The sequence below is a fragment of the Elaeis guineensis genome, chromosome 13 (assembly GCF_000442705.2).
Source record: "Elaeis guineensis isolate ETL-2024a chromosome 13, EG11, whole genome shotgun sequence".
Taxonomy (NCBI): Eukaryota; Viridiplantae; Streptophyta; class Magnoliopsida; order Arecales; family Arecaceae; genus Elaeis; species Elaeis guineensis.
In genome coordinates this window covers 23,683,320-23,701,603 of record NC_026005.2, presented here as the reverse complement: position 1 = coordinate 23,701,603, position 18,284 = coordinate 23,683,320, and the positions used below count along the sequence as shown (strand labels likewise).

At 34.6% G+C, this 18,284-nt stretch overlaps 1 protein-coding gene across 3 annotated transcripts; it reads left to right on the top strand.

The window, feature by feature from the left end:
* Positions 1-214: 214 nt before the first annotated feature.
* Positions 215-17,913, top strand: LOC105056228 (uncharacterized). Of its 3 annotated transcripts, XM_029267887.2 has the most exons (9): positions 215-531; positions 2,715-2,807; positions 2,893-2,971; positions 3,088-3,166; positions 13,405-13,444; positions 13,528-13,662; positions 14,244-14,381; positions 16,536-16,620; positions 16,908-17,127. In XM_029267887.2, the coding sequence occupies exons 1-9, from the start codon at positions 323-325 to the stop codon at positions 16,926-16,928; spliced, it is 879 nt and encodes a 292-aa protein (XP_029123720.1). In that variant the 5' UTR covers positions 215-322; the 3' UTR covers positions 16,929-17,127. The 3 variants fall into 3 exon arrangements, with proteins under 3 accessions (XP_029123720.1, XP_010936651.1, XP_073103930.1); XM_010938349.4 differs by lacking the exon at positions 16,536-16,620 and having other exon boundaries at positions 16,908-17,913; XM_073247829.1 differs by lacking the exon at positions 16,908-17,127 and having other exon boundaries at positions 16,536-16,677.
* The last annotated feature ends 371 nt before the right edge of the window (positions 17,914-18,284 follow it).

Below are 18,284 nucleotides of genomic sequence, written 5' to 3'. Positions count from 1 at the left end.
ATATTATTCATATATAATATTATTATTTTTTATAATAAAAAATTAATATTTTTATATTAAATTATATTATAAATATATGATTTTATTATATTTTTATAATTAAAATTTATTTATAGAGATAGTTGAAAATACGTAGCGGTGCTTAAAATTTTAATAAATATTATTTTATTATTTATATATAATTTTTTTAATCAGATACGAAAGAAAAATTTTTTCCGTCCGTCCGGCGTCCGGAACGCGCGGGCGTTCGACCGGTAGAAAAAAGAGATGCCGTGTCGTTGAAGCTTAGAGGGATTTCGACTTTCGAGGGGTGTCTTCGGGGATGGAGGCGATCTGCGGCGCCTCGTGGCGATCCCGGTCGGCGCCCGCTGGCCGCTTACCGGAGAGATCGCGCCGCCGAACATTGTCTTCTTCACTCCCTCCGCCGGCGAGGGTGGCTGTGAGGTCTGAGTCCGGAGCCAACAGGATGTTCGTGTTCGGGACGGGGTTCGTCGGCCGTTACGTGTCGGATCGGCTGAAGAAAGAAGGGTGGTACGATTCGCCTCCGTGTCCTGATTTCTGCTCCTTTTCTTTTCTTGTCTCGTTTCTTTCCCTTCATGCTTCTCCAAGTTTCTTCTGATTCCCGTAGATTACGCATCTTTTCAAGATTTATTATTCTCTTTTCTGTATTCTGATATGTTCGTGGAATCGAAGAACTTGAGAAGGTTAATCTGTGCCGATCTTGATTCAGTTTTCGTTTCTTTTCTGAGAACCTTAATTCATTCAAATTTATCAATACAAGGATGTATTTCTCAATTAGATGGATGTGGCATGAACTTGCGTATTATATGACATCTTATGAATCAGCGGAAATGGAATCTTGATGCATGATTGGTACAGGATGTGTGTTGATTTCTTGATGTGGGGTTTTAGGGTGAGGAACAAGTGCTTGATTTCAGGGTTTATTATCTTATAAAATACATTTCGAGTGCCATCTTTATCTTAGCTTGCTGTTTTATCTTAGTTTGAAGCTCACATTTAGTGTAGTTGATATAAGATTTTCCTGTTTTAATTCCATAAAATGATGACATGATCACAATAGATCTACATAACGAACAACTCCATGTTTGTTCACATCACCATTGTATTTAGCTGTGAGTTGGAGGACGCATGAAGATGTGGGAGAATTCCAATGGAAGTATATCGAAGATATTTAGGCTTTTGTTAGTTGATGTTCCCTGTCAGGAATAATGTCATGAGTTGATAGACCATTCTAGATATGGGATGTTTTAAAAGATGATTGTCAATTTGATTTGTAAGCAATGCATGATGACTGTCAAGAATTAACATGATTTTAAAGCACAGCTATAGTTTTGCTTTCTTGATTGTGCTAACAGACAAGTGTCTTAATTTTTAGGAAGAGTATATAATCTTCACTGTATGCTATTCGTTCTTTTCTTTAAGAGCTTGAGATCATAGATGACCTGCCATTGATGGACTTGTAAAGGATTCAGCATAGGCTATCGCTGATTGTTCTGGTGTCTTCCTTGTTCAGCTATTTGACTGTAGCATATTTCAAGTCAAATATAATTAGCAGGATCTTTCTTTTATTTGTATCAAGTAACTTATGAAGTTTATAATTTAAGATTAGAAACTTTAGGAGTTCATAGTGGAAGTCCTAAATTATAGTATGGATCTTTCCAAGGAGAAGACAGTAATGCCAATTTGTTTTATCTAGGAACTAAGAGAAGCTGGTGTCAACTGTCATTACTACTTCAATTTGCACTATTTTGGTGAATTTTACTTGATAACTAATATCTAATTTCCTGTTTGCTCATTAGTTTTGCTAGTTTGGATTGTACTTCGAGATCTGGCCTGTGTTCATAGTGGATTACAGGTGTACATTGAAAATTATTGAATTGTTGATCAAACATCCATCTTATCTTCTAAGGATTTTATTGGACCAGCATGATCCTTTCATGCTCCAAAGTGTTAGGGAACTTATATTTTTAGTGTATTCTTAACTTACCTTCCCTAAAGCTATGTTAAAAAGAAATGGCATATGATGTTTACTGTGGTACAACCTGTTCTTGAGCTCAGATGTGCATGTGATAGACAAAAGTCTGATGCTTGATGCAACCTTTACAAGAGATTTGATAGTGTCTTAGATTGGTCGCTGAAAAGGGTTCAGAATAATACAAGTTGAAGCAATGCACACCTAATAGACAGTTATGGAATGAAATTTGAAAATTTTGGGGGAGTTTTCTTGTCTACTGTCAATAGGCTTTGCCTGTTTTGCTTGAGTTTGACACAAGCATGTTCCTGAGGATGGCATAAATGAATTCTGGCTAAATACACATTTTGGGCTTCGACTCAAACCTTGTTTTGTTAACGAGTAATCTTGAAAAGGCTTATGAAGTTTTAGTTAGCACAATGTGATGGAAGATTTTGAACATGTTTTCTCAGGCAGTTTTCAACTATTGTAGATCTTTATGCCTAGCAAAAGCATTTTGTATCCCTTTTTTTTCCAAAATATTAAGCTGCATTGTTGCCAAATATGAATATCTATCCACTATTCCTCATTTTGTCTCATTGTTCTTTTCATTAGGTGTTATTACAATGGAATGTTTTTTATTTCTTAGATCTGCTGTTAGGCTTTACTTAGCGGGCCATTGAGAGTTTGACTTATCTTTGAATAATGCAGAGAATTTACTTTGTTCTAGTTTGAATTGCAGGCAGGTTTTTGGGACTTGCACTAGTCCGAGCAGCAAGAGAGTACTTGAGGAGATGGGATTAGAAGCATTTATTTTTGATGTGCATAATAGCAAGTATGTTGGCACTTCACATTTCTCATTTTTAGTAACATAATTTTTCTTTTCTTGACAGCCTGTTGCTTTATCTACTGGTTGTTAGGTTGAGGAGTCTTCATATGCTGCAACATGCAAGTCATCTTCTTATCTCCATCCCACCTATTGTAGGCATTGGTGATCCTGTAAGTTAACTACAATGGTTCATGTTTGGATCCTTACACAACATAACTTGAACTGTGTCATTTTTAAGATGATATTTTAGCGAAGCCCATCTTGGCTTTTGTCATTTCTTATGCAGTTGCTCTGTTTACATGAAGACTTGCAAGGTTCACTTAGTCATGGAAATCTTCAGTGGCTATGTTACCTGTCCTCCACAAGTAGGTCCACATCCAGTGTACTCATTTCTTGGTATTTTAGCTTCTTGGATATTGTTATGCTGTCATTCTGTAATATTACTACTGATAGAATTCTATATGAATTTTTTAGTGTATGTTGCATCTATTCTGCCTCATTCGGTGTCAGTGCAAAAGTTTAATACATGATCTTTTTTTTTTTTTTTTTTTCAGTTATTCGAGAAAATGTCTACTTGTTTGTGTCTGTGTGTGAGCGTATGTATAAAACCATCTGCACATTTCGATTTGGGGGAAAAAAGAAAAAAATTCAAGCCCACATGCTTAACCTTTTTTAAAAAAAAAAAATCTTTCTTATGTTTTTTGTGCAAGGCATTTTTGAAATGGCATAAACATACTTCGGATTTGCAATCCAACAAGGACCATACATTATTTGTTGGCCCAGGTTGATTGAAAATGAAGAATTTTAGTGCCTGGAGCTGTATGCAATTTGAATAGAATATCAGTTGTATGCTGTATTAAATAATGCAGGGTCAAAGAGTCTCTTTAAGCAACATTATGTGAATACTGTTACCCATGTGTCTTGCCCCCTTTAATTTGGTTACAAGGGCCTAGTGGATGAGCTTCCTATTTGGCTCTTTGATCTGGAGATATGAGGCCCATTTTGCTCAATTTGCATAGCTCTGCACTGGGCAGGTATAAATGCATTCTACTTCATACTTACACCATGACTCGATTTGGAAGTGGCATTTGGAATCCCCTCAACGACATTCAAACTATGAAACCTCCCCCAAGGAGATAAGAGTGCCAATTATTGGACCATGCCTATATTTTTTCATTTGGAGCATAGATTTCCATAGAAATGCATTTTTGTAGGAGTCATTATCAGTATATCTAATGACAGTAATTACAAGTATATTTTGTGACATGAAATCAAATTCATATCTGATACTGCTAGATGTTGCAAATCCTGCATTGCATTTTTTTTGCATGTATATGGCAAGAAAACTGAACAAGCTTGATAAGATAAACTAAATTTTACTTCAGGTGCTTAAAGTGGGATGGGTGAGTATTGGTTAGAAAGTCTTGCTAATCCAATAAAAGTGGATTGATTTTGGCTTGATTATATTAGAATGAGGTCCTTTTAGTCTTTTGGAGAGAGGACAATGCACAGCTTGAAATGGGTGACACATGGATTTCAGCATGATTGTAAGCTTCATATCTAGTCAAATGGTTCTGTTTGTTTGAACAAAATCATGCAGGTTTCATCTGAAATGAATGGTGACACACAAGTCTTGGTCAATTTTGATAGTGGCTAGGACCAAAATAAGCTTTCCAGCTTCTAATGCACTTTTATATGCAAGTGTTGGAGGGCCTGATGAATTATTTGATAGTCTGGCATTTATCAGCCAAATGAAACATAGAAACCTGCAACTTCATAAAGTGGCTGCAAATAAGAAATTGTTCAGAACCAAGAACTGTATCTTACAATGGCCAACTTGTAGTTATGCTGAAAGTTATCTCCATATGCCATTATATCAAAAAGGACCTTCAACTACCTAGCATACCATAGAGCATGAAAAATTGAAAATAGTCTACAACTAGCATCTTCTCTATTCTCATCAAAGAAATAACTTTTACATTTATTTGATGCTATTCAATTCATTTAAGCGGTGTCATTTCAGCAGTTGCTTTCTGCAACGTTTGTGCTTGAAGGGGATGCATACACCTTCCTCATGACCTTGATAAGAACTTCAGTGTCTAGTTCACTTTATTTCATCAATACTATAATCCTTAGAACTATTAAATAAGATTAAGCTATCATTATTTCTCGCATGTGCTGCCTATACGTCAAAAAGAGTTGTTTAGTTGATGGCCATTTCAGTCAAGGTTTAACTTATGAGTGGGATATTATGTCCCATAGGAACTCATGGACTTAAAAGTCAAGAATATTGTTATAGCCACCATCCTAAATGAAGTTCTGAAATGTAAATTCCATCTCTTGAGTTGCGACTGGTCAGAATTAAGTACAAGTCCGGTCTGACAAGATTTAATCCATCCACTTGATGAGTTAGGTCAGATTGGGTCTTCCTTCGTTTGTGTTTGGCCTCCGTTATTGGGCTAGTACAGAATTTTGAAATTTATTCACATCTGCTAAACCCTTGGTGACCTAATTTGCATTTGTTTCTTTTGTGGGGCCCATGTCCCACCTACGGTGTAAGCAAGTGGCTTTGTTCAAGCTTGGGTTGGAATTAATATAGCCTAGTTTGAGCTTGTATTAAGCTCAAATCAAGCTGAGAAATCTCAGGTCTAGCTTGGCTTGTGTCAGAGTCAAGCCAATTCAAGCTCCCACTTGATTATCAAAAATAAGAAAAGTATCACTATACCTTCTTCCTGATCCCTCACCTCTTTCATTTCCACGAAATCGACCACCATTATGGACCCAATCTTTGATGGAAACAACATCTCCATCCTCATCAGTAGGAGGTGGATCTTGGATCATAAAGAGGGGGGAGGACTAGCATTTGAGAGCTTAGGGCTTTGCCACCACCAGCGACCCATTTTTGAGTTGCCTCCATCCTCATCACTGGTAAGCGGATCTTGGAACACAAAGAAGAATAAGGACCAACAGCCAATGTTGCCCAGAAAGGTAGCAACCCAAGAGGGAGGGTGAATTGGGTTCTTTAAAAATTTTAATCAAATTGACCTCTAAACAAATATATGCATCAATTTAGGCAAGTTAGAGTGTTTGTGAGGTGAAAATAATGTGCAACACCAGAAACCGAATATAATTAAGGCATATGAAAAGCTATGCAAGAATTAAATCAAAGCTTAAGTAAGAAATAAAAGCAAGTAAAGCAAGCATAAGAAGGCATAATACAAACACTTTCAAATTTATAGTGGTTCGGTGCAACCCACACCTACGCCCACTCTCCAAGCTCCCTTTGAAAATTTCATTATAATCAATCCGATTACAGTGCATTTGTTTTATCCAGACTCACAAACAAATTCAGTTGATTTTTTGGGATCACCAACCAAAATTTTATATCGATAGTTTTCAGGCTCACTATCAACCCAGTTGATTTTTCAGACTCACCAACCAAAATCTACAAAATCTAATTCCGATCTTGAACGAGCCTAATCCTCAAATTTCTTTCTCCTAAAGAAATTTGTAAAGAAAACAAAATTACAAGATATCAAATTTCAGCACAAAAACAAAAGTAGAAATAAACTTTTTTATACACGAAGAAGAGACTGAAATGTTGCTTTTTTGAAGCTTGATCACTCGTCTTTAAAGCTGGAGAGGATGTTGGAAATGCTGTGAAAGAATGCCCTTGAATGCCTTCAGAAATCAGTGCTTGGTTCTTTTCTTTTTCTTCTCTAAGGATGTGCAATAGAGTTTTCAAGGATTTAATTGATTTTCTCTTTCTAGTTCCCTTCACTCTCCTTCTGAATGATTCTCTAGCTTTTTATAAGCTGGGAAGTGGCTGGGAGTTTTGGCCATTGGAAGGACTGAAGTAAACATTAAGAACAAAAACTAGCCATTGAAGAAATGCAGAAAAACTAGCATTATGTCTGTCCCGTGCCTGGGGTCGACTCCAATTCTGAAGGGGTCGACTCCAATTCTGCAGGGATCGACTTTATTTTCAAGAGTCAGCTCTTGGACTGCATTCAAAAAATCTACTCTCTTTTTCTAAAAGAATTGACTCAAGCTTTTCATGAGTCGACTCGAGCTCTGTGCCACTTGATACCAATGTACCGGAATCGACTCAAAACCTCCTGAAGTCGCCTCAAAACTTTTCAACTTCATTCTTTTTATATTTTGCCCTTTTAAACTTGAATTTCTTGGTCCTAAATCTTCCAAATGACATTTGCTTCTTCCTCTTTCATTTTCTTCATAATGAGCCATCCAAATTTATGAAAACTTCTTCTTTTAAGTGCTTTGGCTTAGCATCTTGAGAGGATTTTTTCTAAAGATAATTTCTTCAATGTTAGCATTTGAGAAACCCTATATTCAATCTTTTCTTTTTTGATAATGACAAAATTTTGAGTATATGCACAATCAAAACATAATGTATTTTAATTAATTTACCAATATAAACATGAAGTGCATAAGTAAACACTTCATGAATGTTATCATTGTATTCAAGAGTGCATACATCTAAAATTATAACATATTCATTTCATATGATTTTCTCAAGCAAGCGAATGAGTATCTCAAGCACAATAAATCAAGTGATCAACTCAAGCATTTCAAGCATATACTCAACATCTCTTCTCCCCTTTTTTGACATCATCAAAAAGCTTAAGGGAAGGATTTAAGAATAATCATCAAAATCAACTTAAGTCAAATCTACACACATTCAAATGTCAAAAATTGAATTAAGTTCATCCTCTTTTAGTTTTAACTTGGATTCAACTTTTAAATTCAAATTTTCTAACTTCTCCCCTCTCTAAAACTTCTTTATTTGTGAAGATTAACAACAAATTCAGATTGAGACTTCTCTTTATGTTTGGATAAAATATACTCAAAAACACTTCTCCCATTTTTGATATTAAAGCAGATCATTCAAAAACATATCAAAAAAATTTATGTCAAACAATATAATATCAAAAATATAGCCATGGAAATTCAGATTTGAGATATAGCATACTTTTCTTTTACTAAAAGATAATGCAATGGAATTCAAGGCACAAAATGGACTATTTGATACCAATTATAATAATATTCTTGAGAAATTCTATTTGATATCAATTGTAGGAAGTTTGAGTTTGTTTCTTTGAAAAGCAATCAATTTAAAATATTAAATAATCAATTTAATTCTTCTTGATATTAAATATTTTGAGATTCAATCCAAATAAGAACTATCAAAAAAAATTAATTTTTTGATCAATATAGCTTTAAAAACACATCTTCCCCTTTTCGAATAAAGTTGATGGATTAAAGCGATTCTCAAATTTAATTACAAAATTACTTTAAACTTCATAGATTTCAAGAGAAATAGAGCTTATTAATCAATAAGATTCAGAAAAGATATCATGAATGTATCAAAACAAAATATATTATCAAAATCAATTAAATTGGATCAAATTCATAACTTGCATCATGATATACCAAATGCTTCTCTCCCTTTGAGTACTAAATTGTATCAAGTTCAGATTTTGTGGCATATTTTCCTTTTCAAAAATAACTTGAATTTAGATTCATTTTAATCAAAATAGATCTCTCTCTTTTTGAATGAAATTGATTCTTTAATTAGATTTTCAAACATATCTCTTCCTTTTCTTAAGAAGTATCATACATTAAGTTTAAAAAAAGGTATCGAGTAAATCAATGATAGCATCAAATCAAATGAGACTTACTTTTTCAACTTTATTTCTTGAGTATAAATTACTTTAATGCACATAATTTTATAAGGATTTCTCAAGGCACATCAAAAATCTATTTTATATTTAGATTTAAAAATAAGTTTTAAAATTGAAAGTATGTAAAAACAATTTGTTAGGAGTAATAATATATTTCAAATTCACTTCAACTCCAATTAATTATCAAAAATGACTAGACAATCAAATTATGTAAGTTAAATTGAATAATTAAAAGCACATGAAGTCTTGAGTGAAGAAAATCACAAAGTAATTGATTAAGAATTTAAGATCAAAATTCAATATCTTTTAACAAATTAATTTGAATTTTCAATCAACTCAAGATTATATTCAACAAGCATCTCTCTCCCTTTCAAATCCAACTTGGGTTTAACTTTTCAAATTCAGATTTTCAAATTCAAAAGCATTTTCAATTAACTAATTATTTCTTCTTTAATGTTTTCTCCCCCTTAGTTTTGCAAATAAAGCCATTTTTAGAAAATGCAATTTTCGGAGAATTTCAATAATTAAGCATCTTATGTGGGGGATGTCAAAAATTTGTTCAATTTATAAATTTTGCAATCAAAAGGATCCTTATACAAACATGCTTGTTTTGATTTAAGTTTTTCAAGAAATGAAGTGGCATGAGGAAGTTAAAGCATCATGCTAAATTTTAAGAGAACTTTAGCTCATATCAATTAAACATGATGCATAGAAGAGAGCAAGTTAATTTTTTAATTTTGCATAAGATCTATATGTTCAACATTCAGATCATAATCATTGTAAGCATTAATAAATCATCAAAATCAACTAATTAATCAGAATATATTCAGCAAACAATGGTGGTATGTTGTGAGAAAAGTTTAGATTTTATCAAACATCATCATCCATCCAATTTCATTTTCAAGGCATCCATCCATAAGAAATTCTCTTTTCATTTCATTGGATCTTTGGTACACCTGCAAAAATCATTTACTAATTTGTGGTACCCAAGTTATCTTGGGTCCTTGGGGGTTAAAGCATATGGTTCCTTTTGGAATCCAAATTTGTTTGATTAATATTTGGCCAATTCTTTTGGTATTGCATTCTAAAATATTGTGGTCAATTTTGTTATGTTTAGAGCAAACCATAGAATGATTTTTAGATGAAGCTCTTGTGAATATATTTTTTACAAAATTCTATTTTCTTAATGAATTGTAACCAATATCAGCTTTATTGAAACAGTCTTTTTTTTATTATTTAAAATTGCTTCAAGCTTTTGAGATCCAATTGTAAATTTTTCAAGCATGGCTTCAAGTTTTCAATCTCTTTTCTCAATTTTACATTATCTTCCAAAAAAGATTTCTTTTCCATCAGTAATTTTTTTGTCTTCAATAGAAAATTTTGATTTTTCAAGTTCTTTTTTCAGCTTAACATTTTCTTCAACTAAAGATTTTTCAGATTTTAGGAGTACTTCTTTGTCTTTAGTTAAAGCATTATTTTCTCTTAAAAGATCTTTTTCTTTCAATAATTTACTCTTTTCATTAGCCAAAAGAAGATTAGACCTTTTAAGTTTTTTATTTTTATGCCTTATCTTTTTATATTCATTCATAAGCTCATGAAAGGCTTCTAATAATTCATCAAATAAAAATTAGAAGAGTTTTTAAGGTTTACCTTATAATTTTGAGTCATGAGGCAAGGATTTGCAATACCTTCTTCCTCTTTCTCATTTTTCTCTTCTTTATTTTGCTCCCCCTTTATCAATGCCTTCATTTTCTTTTATTTCTTCTTTTTCTTTTTTTTCATCCTCATGAGTCATGAGGCATAAGTTGGGGTGAGTTTCCTTGTCTGCCCAGGAGCTTGATGTTTTTCTTTGATTTGCTTCCTTGAAAGTAGTTTCCAATTTGCCCCATATTTGTTTTGCTGAAATACATAAAAAAATTATATTAAATTCATTAATATCTAAAGAACAATAAAGTATATTCATGGTCTTAGCATTTAGTTGGGATATTTCGTTATTATGCTCAATCAATGCATTTGAGGTGTGTGAGCCATCAATTATAATCTTTCATAAGTTATAATCGTGTGCTTGTATGAAGATGCGCATACGTGCTTTTTAATAACTATAATTTGATCCATTGAGCATTGGGGGTCGATCAATGGAATAACCTTTATTAAGCAAATATTTTATTTGGGTTGCCATGATCTTTTACTCTGAGACCGTTAGGTTAACAATCAAATATTAGAGCACCTGCTCTAATACCACTTGTCCAAAAAAGTAGCAACTCAAGAAGGGAGTGAATTGGATTCTTTAAAAATTTTAACCAAATTGATCTCTAAACAAATATGTGCATTAATTTAGGCAAGTTAGAGTGTTTGAGGTGAAAATAATATGCCACAGCAGAAATCGAATATAATTAAGGCATATGAAAAGCTATGCAAGAATTAAATCAAAGCTTAAGAAATAAAAGCAAGTAAAGCAAGCACAAGAAGACACAATACAAACACAACCAAATTTATAATGATTCGGTGCAATCCGCACCTACGTCCACTCTCTAAGATCCTCTTGAAAATTTCACTATAATCAATTTGATTACAGTATGTTTGTTTTATTCGGACTCACAAACAAATCCAATTGGTTTTTGGGATTACCAATCAAAATTTTACACCGATAGTTTTTCAGGCTCACTATTAACCTAGTTGATTTTTCAGACTCACCAATCAAAACTTACAAAGTTCAATTCTGGGCTTGGACAAGTCTAATCCCCAAGTTTCTCTCCTCCAAAGAAATTTGTAAAGAAAACAAAATTACAAGATATCAAATTTCAGCACAGAAACAAAAATAGAAATGAACTCTTTTATGCGTGAAAAAGAGGCTAAAATGTTGCTCTTTTGAAGCTTGATCACTCTTCTTTAGAGTTTGAGAGGATGTTGGAAATGTTGTGGAAGAATGCCCTTGAATGCCTCAGAAATCAATGCTTGGTTCCTCTCTTTTTCTTCTCTAAGGATGTGCACTGGAGCTCTCAAGGATTTAATTGATTTTCTCTTTCTAATCCCCTTCACTCTCCTTCCAAATGATTCTCTAGCCTTTTATAAGCTTGAAAGTGGCTGGAGAAAGGGTTTTGCCGTTGAAAGGCCTGAAGTAGCCATTAGGAATAAAAACTAGCCATTGAAGAAGTGAAGAAAAACTAAACATTATGTCTATCCCATGCCTGGGGTCGACTCCAATTCTGAAGGGGTCGACTCCAATTCTGCAGGGATCGACTTCAATTTTCAGGAGTCAGCTCCTGGATTGCATTCAGATAATCTGCTTTCTATTTTTCTGAAAGAGTCGACTAAAGCTTTTCATGAGTTGACTCGAGTTCTGTGGCACTTGATACCAACATGCCAGAATCAATTCGAAACCTCCCGGAGTCGTCTCAAAATCTTTCAACTTCATTTTTTTATATTTTGTCCTTTTAAACTTGAATTTCTTAGTCCTAAATCTTCCAAATGACATTTGCTTTTTTCTCTTTCATTTTCTTCATAATGAGCTATCCAAATTTATGAAAATTTCTTCTTTTAAGTGCTTTGGCTTGTCATCTTGAGAGGATTTCTTCCAAAGATAATTTGTTCAATGTGAGCATTTGAGAAATCCTACATTCAATCTTAAAATACATGATTAGTAACATTTTTACTCAATATTTTGTGATCATCAAAATCAATCAAAGTCAACAGCCAACAAACTCAGTGATGAGAATGGGAGGGGTAATAGTAGGGAAGGAGAACAGGAGGGAGATCTTGAAGGATCTTTAGATCAGTGATGAGCCCTTGGCGTCATGATGGGTCAGCAGGTTGACAGCAAAGGAGAAGAATTGAAGCAAGGTCTAGGACCTTGAGGTGTCGGAGAGTGGATGAGAAGAGGCAAGGGTTGGAGGTGGTGGTGGACCAAATGAATTTGCGAGGTCTCAGGCAGTGGCTTAGGAACCCTAAGGATTTAGAGTTCTTATATTATTGACAAGCCACTAGATTAAAATCAAATGGCTGAATTATAAGTTCAGATTAAAATAATACATACACACATAATATATATGTTTGTGTGCGCGTGTGCATGTGTGCCAGCTCATGAGCCAAAAACAAGCAAGCTGAGCCCAGCTTGTGCTCCGTTTGTTCGCTAAACTAGCAAGCCAAGCTTAAGCTGAATTCCGAGCCAAATAAAGCTGGCTTGCAAAGAGCTCGCTCATTTAACACCTTGGTTTTGGATTTTGACTACAGATGTAATATTAGTTTAAGAGTGAGTGAAACTTAGGCCTACCTATCCTTAAGTTTTTGACATAAAGAGGAAGCAAGAAGCAACAAGATAATACTTCATATTACATCTGTTGGAAAACAAGATCAACCTGCTTGGAAGCATTCTGATATCCTCTGGTGTGTTCCAAATTCCCCACATCCTAGCATGGAGAATGACATTTATACTAGTTACCTGTGTTTCTCAATTCAAGTGCATAATAATAATAAAAAAAGATGGTGATTAGTTGATTTATGGTTGTTGCAAATCATCATATATTGGAACTACAGGCCTTGAGCAAGATATGCTCCATATGAATTGAAGTCACTTTGAAGCTGCCACCCAATAGTAGAACAAGAGTCCCGGTGGAATGAATAACTCTTGACATGAGTACAAAGCATTCAAGGGAGGACTTACACAAAAATGTAGAAGAAACTGAGGCTTGAACACAATTATCTTCACCTGAGGTTTCATTTGTATGCTAGGTTTTTAAATGAATTAGTATATAGCTAGATTCCTCCAGCTTTATTTATAAATTTTTATCACTGTCATTCATCCTAAGCCTTTTCCAAGTCTTTTGTGTTTGTGTAGAATGTACTTCACCTAATTGAACAAATTTTTCCTAACGAAGTTGCTAATTGATCTTTTGTGGCAGGTGTTTATGGAGATTGTGGTGGTGCTTGGGTTGATGAGGAGTAAGAAGTTACTTTTTCTTCATGACTGTCTATCAGAAAGCTTATTTCAATATGATCTTACGCAAGTCAGCTACTGCATGCAGCTACCCTGTAAATCCTCAAAATGAGTCAGCTAAGTCAAGGCTTGCAGCAGAGAAAGGATGGCTGGCTCTAGGTCGTGAGCTTGGTGTGATAGTTAATGTATTTCGACTAGGAGGAATCTATGGGCCTGGAAGAAGGTTTGTTTTGTAAGGTCTGGTTGGTATTTCATCAATTTTTTATTCACAATTATGAACCTGAATTTGGCATGCTATATCAAGGTAGTCCTGTTTGTCAATAGTGGAAAACTCAAAATACACTGTTGGCTTGAGGTTTCACTTGAATGTTTGCTGTGAGCAATTTCAATGATTTTATGTACTAATGATCTCAAAATTTACTGGTCTCTTGCAGGATTATGATACAATACTATTTATAATATTCTGATGATGGTCAAAGAAATTGATTCACAATCACAAACTTGTGATTGAATTCTTTTGTCTTAGCCCGTGTTCATTTTACATGCATGACATTATTGTATCTGTCATTTTATTCTGCGTGTGTATCAAAATTCTGATATATTACCATATAGATACTTCAGATTGATTTGCATTTTAAATGGATAAAAAGGTTGTAGAGCACATACAACCTTGCCTTATTCACCCTTGGAAACATGCAAAGCACCTAGAAGCTTGTTTCTGAGTAAACATTTTTTTTAACTATATATTTTTCATTTGGTCTGGTTCCAAACTTCCACCATATTGACTTATTTTTTTTATTTCAGTGCTTTGGATACCATACTGAAACGGGAGTCCTTGTTAGAAGGACAAAAGAGGAGGGAAACTAGGCTTTACACAGCACGGGTTCATGTTTCTGACATCTATCAGGCAATCAAGGCCAGCTTTGACATCCCATCTTCAGGGTACGTGCCATTTTAGACCTTATTCAGCCTGATTTTTTTTGTCTCACCTTTAAATTATTTTAGAGCCACCTGCCACCTTCATTTTTTTTTTCTTTTATTTTTTGTGTTTTTATTTCAATGAAGCGGTCTTTTTTTTCTTCTTTGTCTTTATATTTTAGGCAAACAACATAATCAACTGCTAGTTTCATATTGCATTTTCATTTTGTTTTATTTTACTATCACGTATTTATGAACTTGTGTAGGCAATTGTAGTTGTTTTCTTCTTGGCATTAATCTGTTTGCTATTTAAATCTTCCGTTCATGTTCTCCAATGATTTTGAAATTTTTAACTATCTAAGATTATCTGATTAATTCATGTTCTTTCAGAACTCAGCCTTTTGGTCCACATAGAGGCAAAAGAGGCCAAGTTGGTCAAATTTGATGGAATAAGGGGAAGATCTTATGCTGCACTACACTAGCCTCCATCCAGAGGGAAACATATATGTATGGTAGTTTCTTAAGGAATCGAAATCATTTAACTTGGGGTGCTTATGAATGCTTTGAGGCCGAGTTTGATATCTTGGGGTGGGATAAGGAGATCTTATGACATATCCTATCACACCCGCTATTTCAAATTTACATATAGGGCTTGTTTAGTTTGTGGGAAGAATTTTTCTTCTTTGAAATCGACTTCCAAGAAAGTAATTTTCTGAGAAGTTAATTTCTAGGAATATGATTTTGGCATGTTTAGTTGATCATAAGAAAGTGGCTTATTCCAGAGTGGTTTATATTTGGTTGAGTATCCACTTCCTGAAAAAATTATGTAAAATATCTATTATACCCTAAATATATATAAATCATACATTTTTACTCCCAAACTTCGTATAAATAATAATATTATATTTATATTAGTATAAATATAATTTTATTATACTATAACATAACATTAGATCATAATAATTTATTATATTAATATAATTCTAATATATGTATTAATATAATATTAATATATTAATATAAATACTATATTAATATTAATAAAAATATTATATTAGTATAAATATTAAAATAATATTAGTATATGATAAATATTATAATATTTATACTAATATAAATATTTGGATAATATTAATATAATATTATATTAATTTTGTAAGGAGGAGAAAATAGAGATCTTTGACATATATTTCATCCTAACCATCCATTGATATTTTGTAAAATCTTAGCCGTAGATCTTAAAAGGATATTTTTGGAAAGAAAAAAAATACCATCAATTCACATCTCATGGGAAGTCCCAAAACCCACTTCTATGGGTTTCCCATGAAACGTGGAAAGTGTCTTCTTTGAGAAGAAATTTTTTCATTCTCTCTCTTAAAACTCCAACCAAATAAGAGGTCATCTCTTCACTTCTCATGAATTAGCTCTTCCTGCCTCCACTTCTCGTGAACCAAATGAGTCGATAAATCCTTGCCTTATCCATATTTACAAATTAAGCTAGTAAAAATATGTTTTTAAATTGCAAAAAAAAGAAGCACTACCTTGCTAGCCTTCTATCACCCCACTTTACCACAGTACCTAGTTAACTAACCAGGGGTGGCAATTACTAACTTACCCCTGGTTATTTCATGCAGGGATCCCCAATGACTTCCTACCCTCCCCGTTTCACACGAGCAAAACCCCCTTTACTCACCTAGGATTTTGCTGTTTCCTTTCATCCTCCTGCCGCCAATGCCTTGCCTTGCATCCAACAACACTACACCATTGTAGGTGCCAACGTCCTCCTCATTGCCCGCTCTATTTTGAGTCACCTGCACCAAATAGTTAAAGAAATGGTCATTCAATATTCTGTTAGAGTACTCCTAACTGTAGGTGCTTTTTGTGAAAAAATGGCATTTTCTTTTGTAGGGGATAAAATGAAGTTTCATATACAATTGCAATAAAATGATGAGTGTGATTTGCAGAAAAACCCTATCTATGATAGTCTCCATCCTTGTAGAAACTTGAGTGAAATTTGTGACCTGCAAAATTTTTGGAGCCTCAAGACATTTTCTGTCATGAATTATATTAAATTCGAATTTTCAGTTTTGTTTTTCATCTTGGCCAGATATGGCGAAATGAATGTTTGCTAGATAGTTTATGAATTTTCTAGTTTTGTGATTGTTATTTTTGTTGCAGTAAATTAGTTATAACGGCAACCTTGCAAAGGTGGATTAGGCAAATGCCCTGGCAGTCACACCCCCTCTCCTTGGGGAGTTTCCAGGTTCAAGCCCTTGGTGGCGCATCCCCCTGTATTTAGTTCTGGGTGATCTATCTTAGGCAGTTCTTCCATCCCTTTCTCGGACATCAATTTCACAAATTATGCTTTTCAACTTATTTTACTGTTCTGTTGCATTAGTCTTGCACATGGCATTGCACTTGATGATTTCATTATTGTGTGGATAGCTCCACCTTTCTTAAACATAATTTTCTACACAAATGGACCTCTATATAACTTGTTGTTTAAGGTAATCTGTTGTTCGTCAACTAAAGGCAGCATTTTTTTTCCAGGAAAATATACAATGTCGTTGATGATGACCCTGCTCCAAGAGCAGAAGTGTTTGCCTTTGCAGAGGCCTTGATCGAGAGAAGATGGCCCCACATGGCAAGCAGGTCCGCATGTGGTAGTGTGGAGGATTTAAAATCTCTGAAGGAAAGCATGCGTGGTGAGAAGCGTGTGTCAAATGCCCGTCTAAAGAGGGATCTTGGTGTTAGGCTTAGATATCCAACCTACAGGTTGGGGCTCCAGAGCATTTTGGATTCGTGGGAACCACATCCTGAATAGGCAATGGAAAATCGAGAGGATTTACATCCTGATGCTGGCTGCATGAATGATGTAATTAATATCAGGCTTAGCAGTCCATTCAGAACTTGCAGACTTGTCCTGAAACAGTTGGCTGAGCAATTTCCTGCAAAGAGCGAGAGCTAGCAGAATGTGTTGTACCTCGTGAGCCAGGATCCATGCTTAAATTCATCCATGTTGTTGTAAAGCGTAGGAGCTACATAACATACCAACCTGACCTTATCCGGAGCGGTTCAACTAATGCAGGTCATGTCTTGGTTGGGCCCAGCCAGCTGTCCTATCAAGGATTTTGGCACAGGTTTTTGCCGGATAGCCAGCCAATGGCGCTCCCACCTCAACCGAAAACAACTGCAGCAGTGTGGCAAAGCGCCTTTCCGAAGTGCGAGGAAGAGTGGATGCGTGCAAGAGCGGAACTCTTCCACGCAAACATCCATTAATATTAATGATATTTTAAAGGGGCTGCTGCTTTTGCTTTACCTTTAGCTTTTACAGTAACTTTCCTTGCGTGGGCAGCGAGACGATATCACCTCAAATTTGTTAAAATATGTTCTGTTGTAATATGTTATTATCTTGAACAAAAACCTCATTATGTACGGCAACCTAGTGTTAACCTCCATTTCATGTACAGCAACCTATGGTTTGCCTGGACAACTGTCTAACTGCTTCAAATATAAATATTCAAAGACACAGGAAGTCAGGTTGGTCGCTACCAAATCCCTCACGTTTCTGTCCACAGCCCCTCACGGAATTCCCACATCCAATCGGTCACAAAGAGCCCGGAAATGAACTGTAAGCCATAGATAGGAAGCGGCAACTTTGTAAGGATAACGCTAGGCGAGGAATTTTCTAATAGGTTAAATCTAACTGACCTGAGCGCAACTAAAGCTTGTGTGGTTTGTTTTCTCTCGTATGATATTCAGTTTGCATTTAGCCATGACTCACTAACAACTGTCATAGGGAGAGGTGATAAATCTTTTTGAAAGGAGATGGAAATCAAAAAAATGTGCAATACTCACCAGGCTCTCAATATGAATTGCGAGGAACAGAGAATGCAGGCTAACATAGTTAATGTGAAGCTCTTTGCT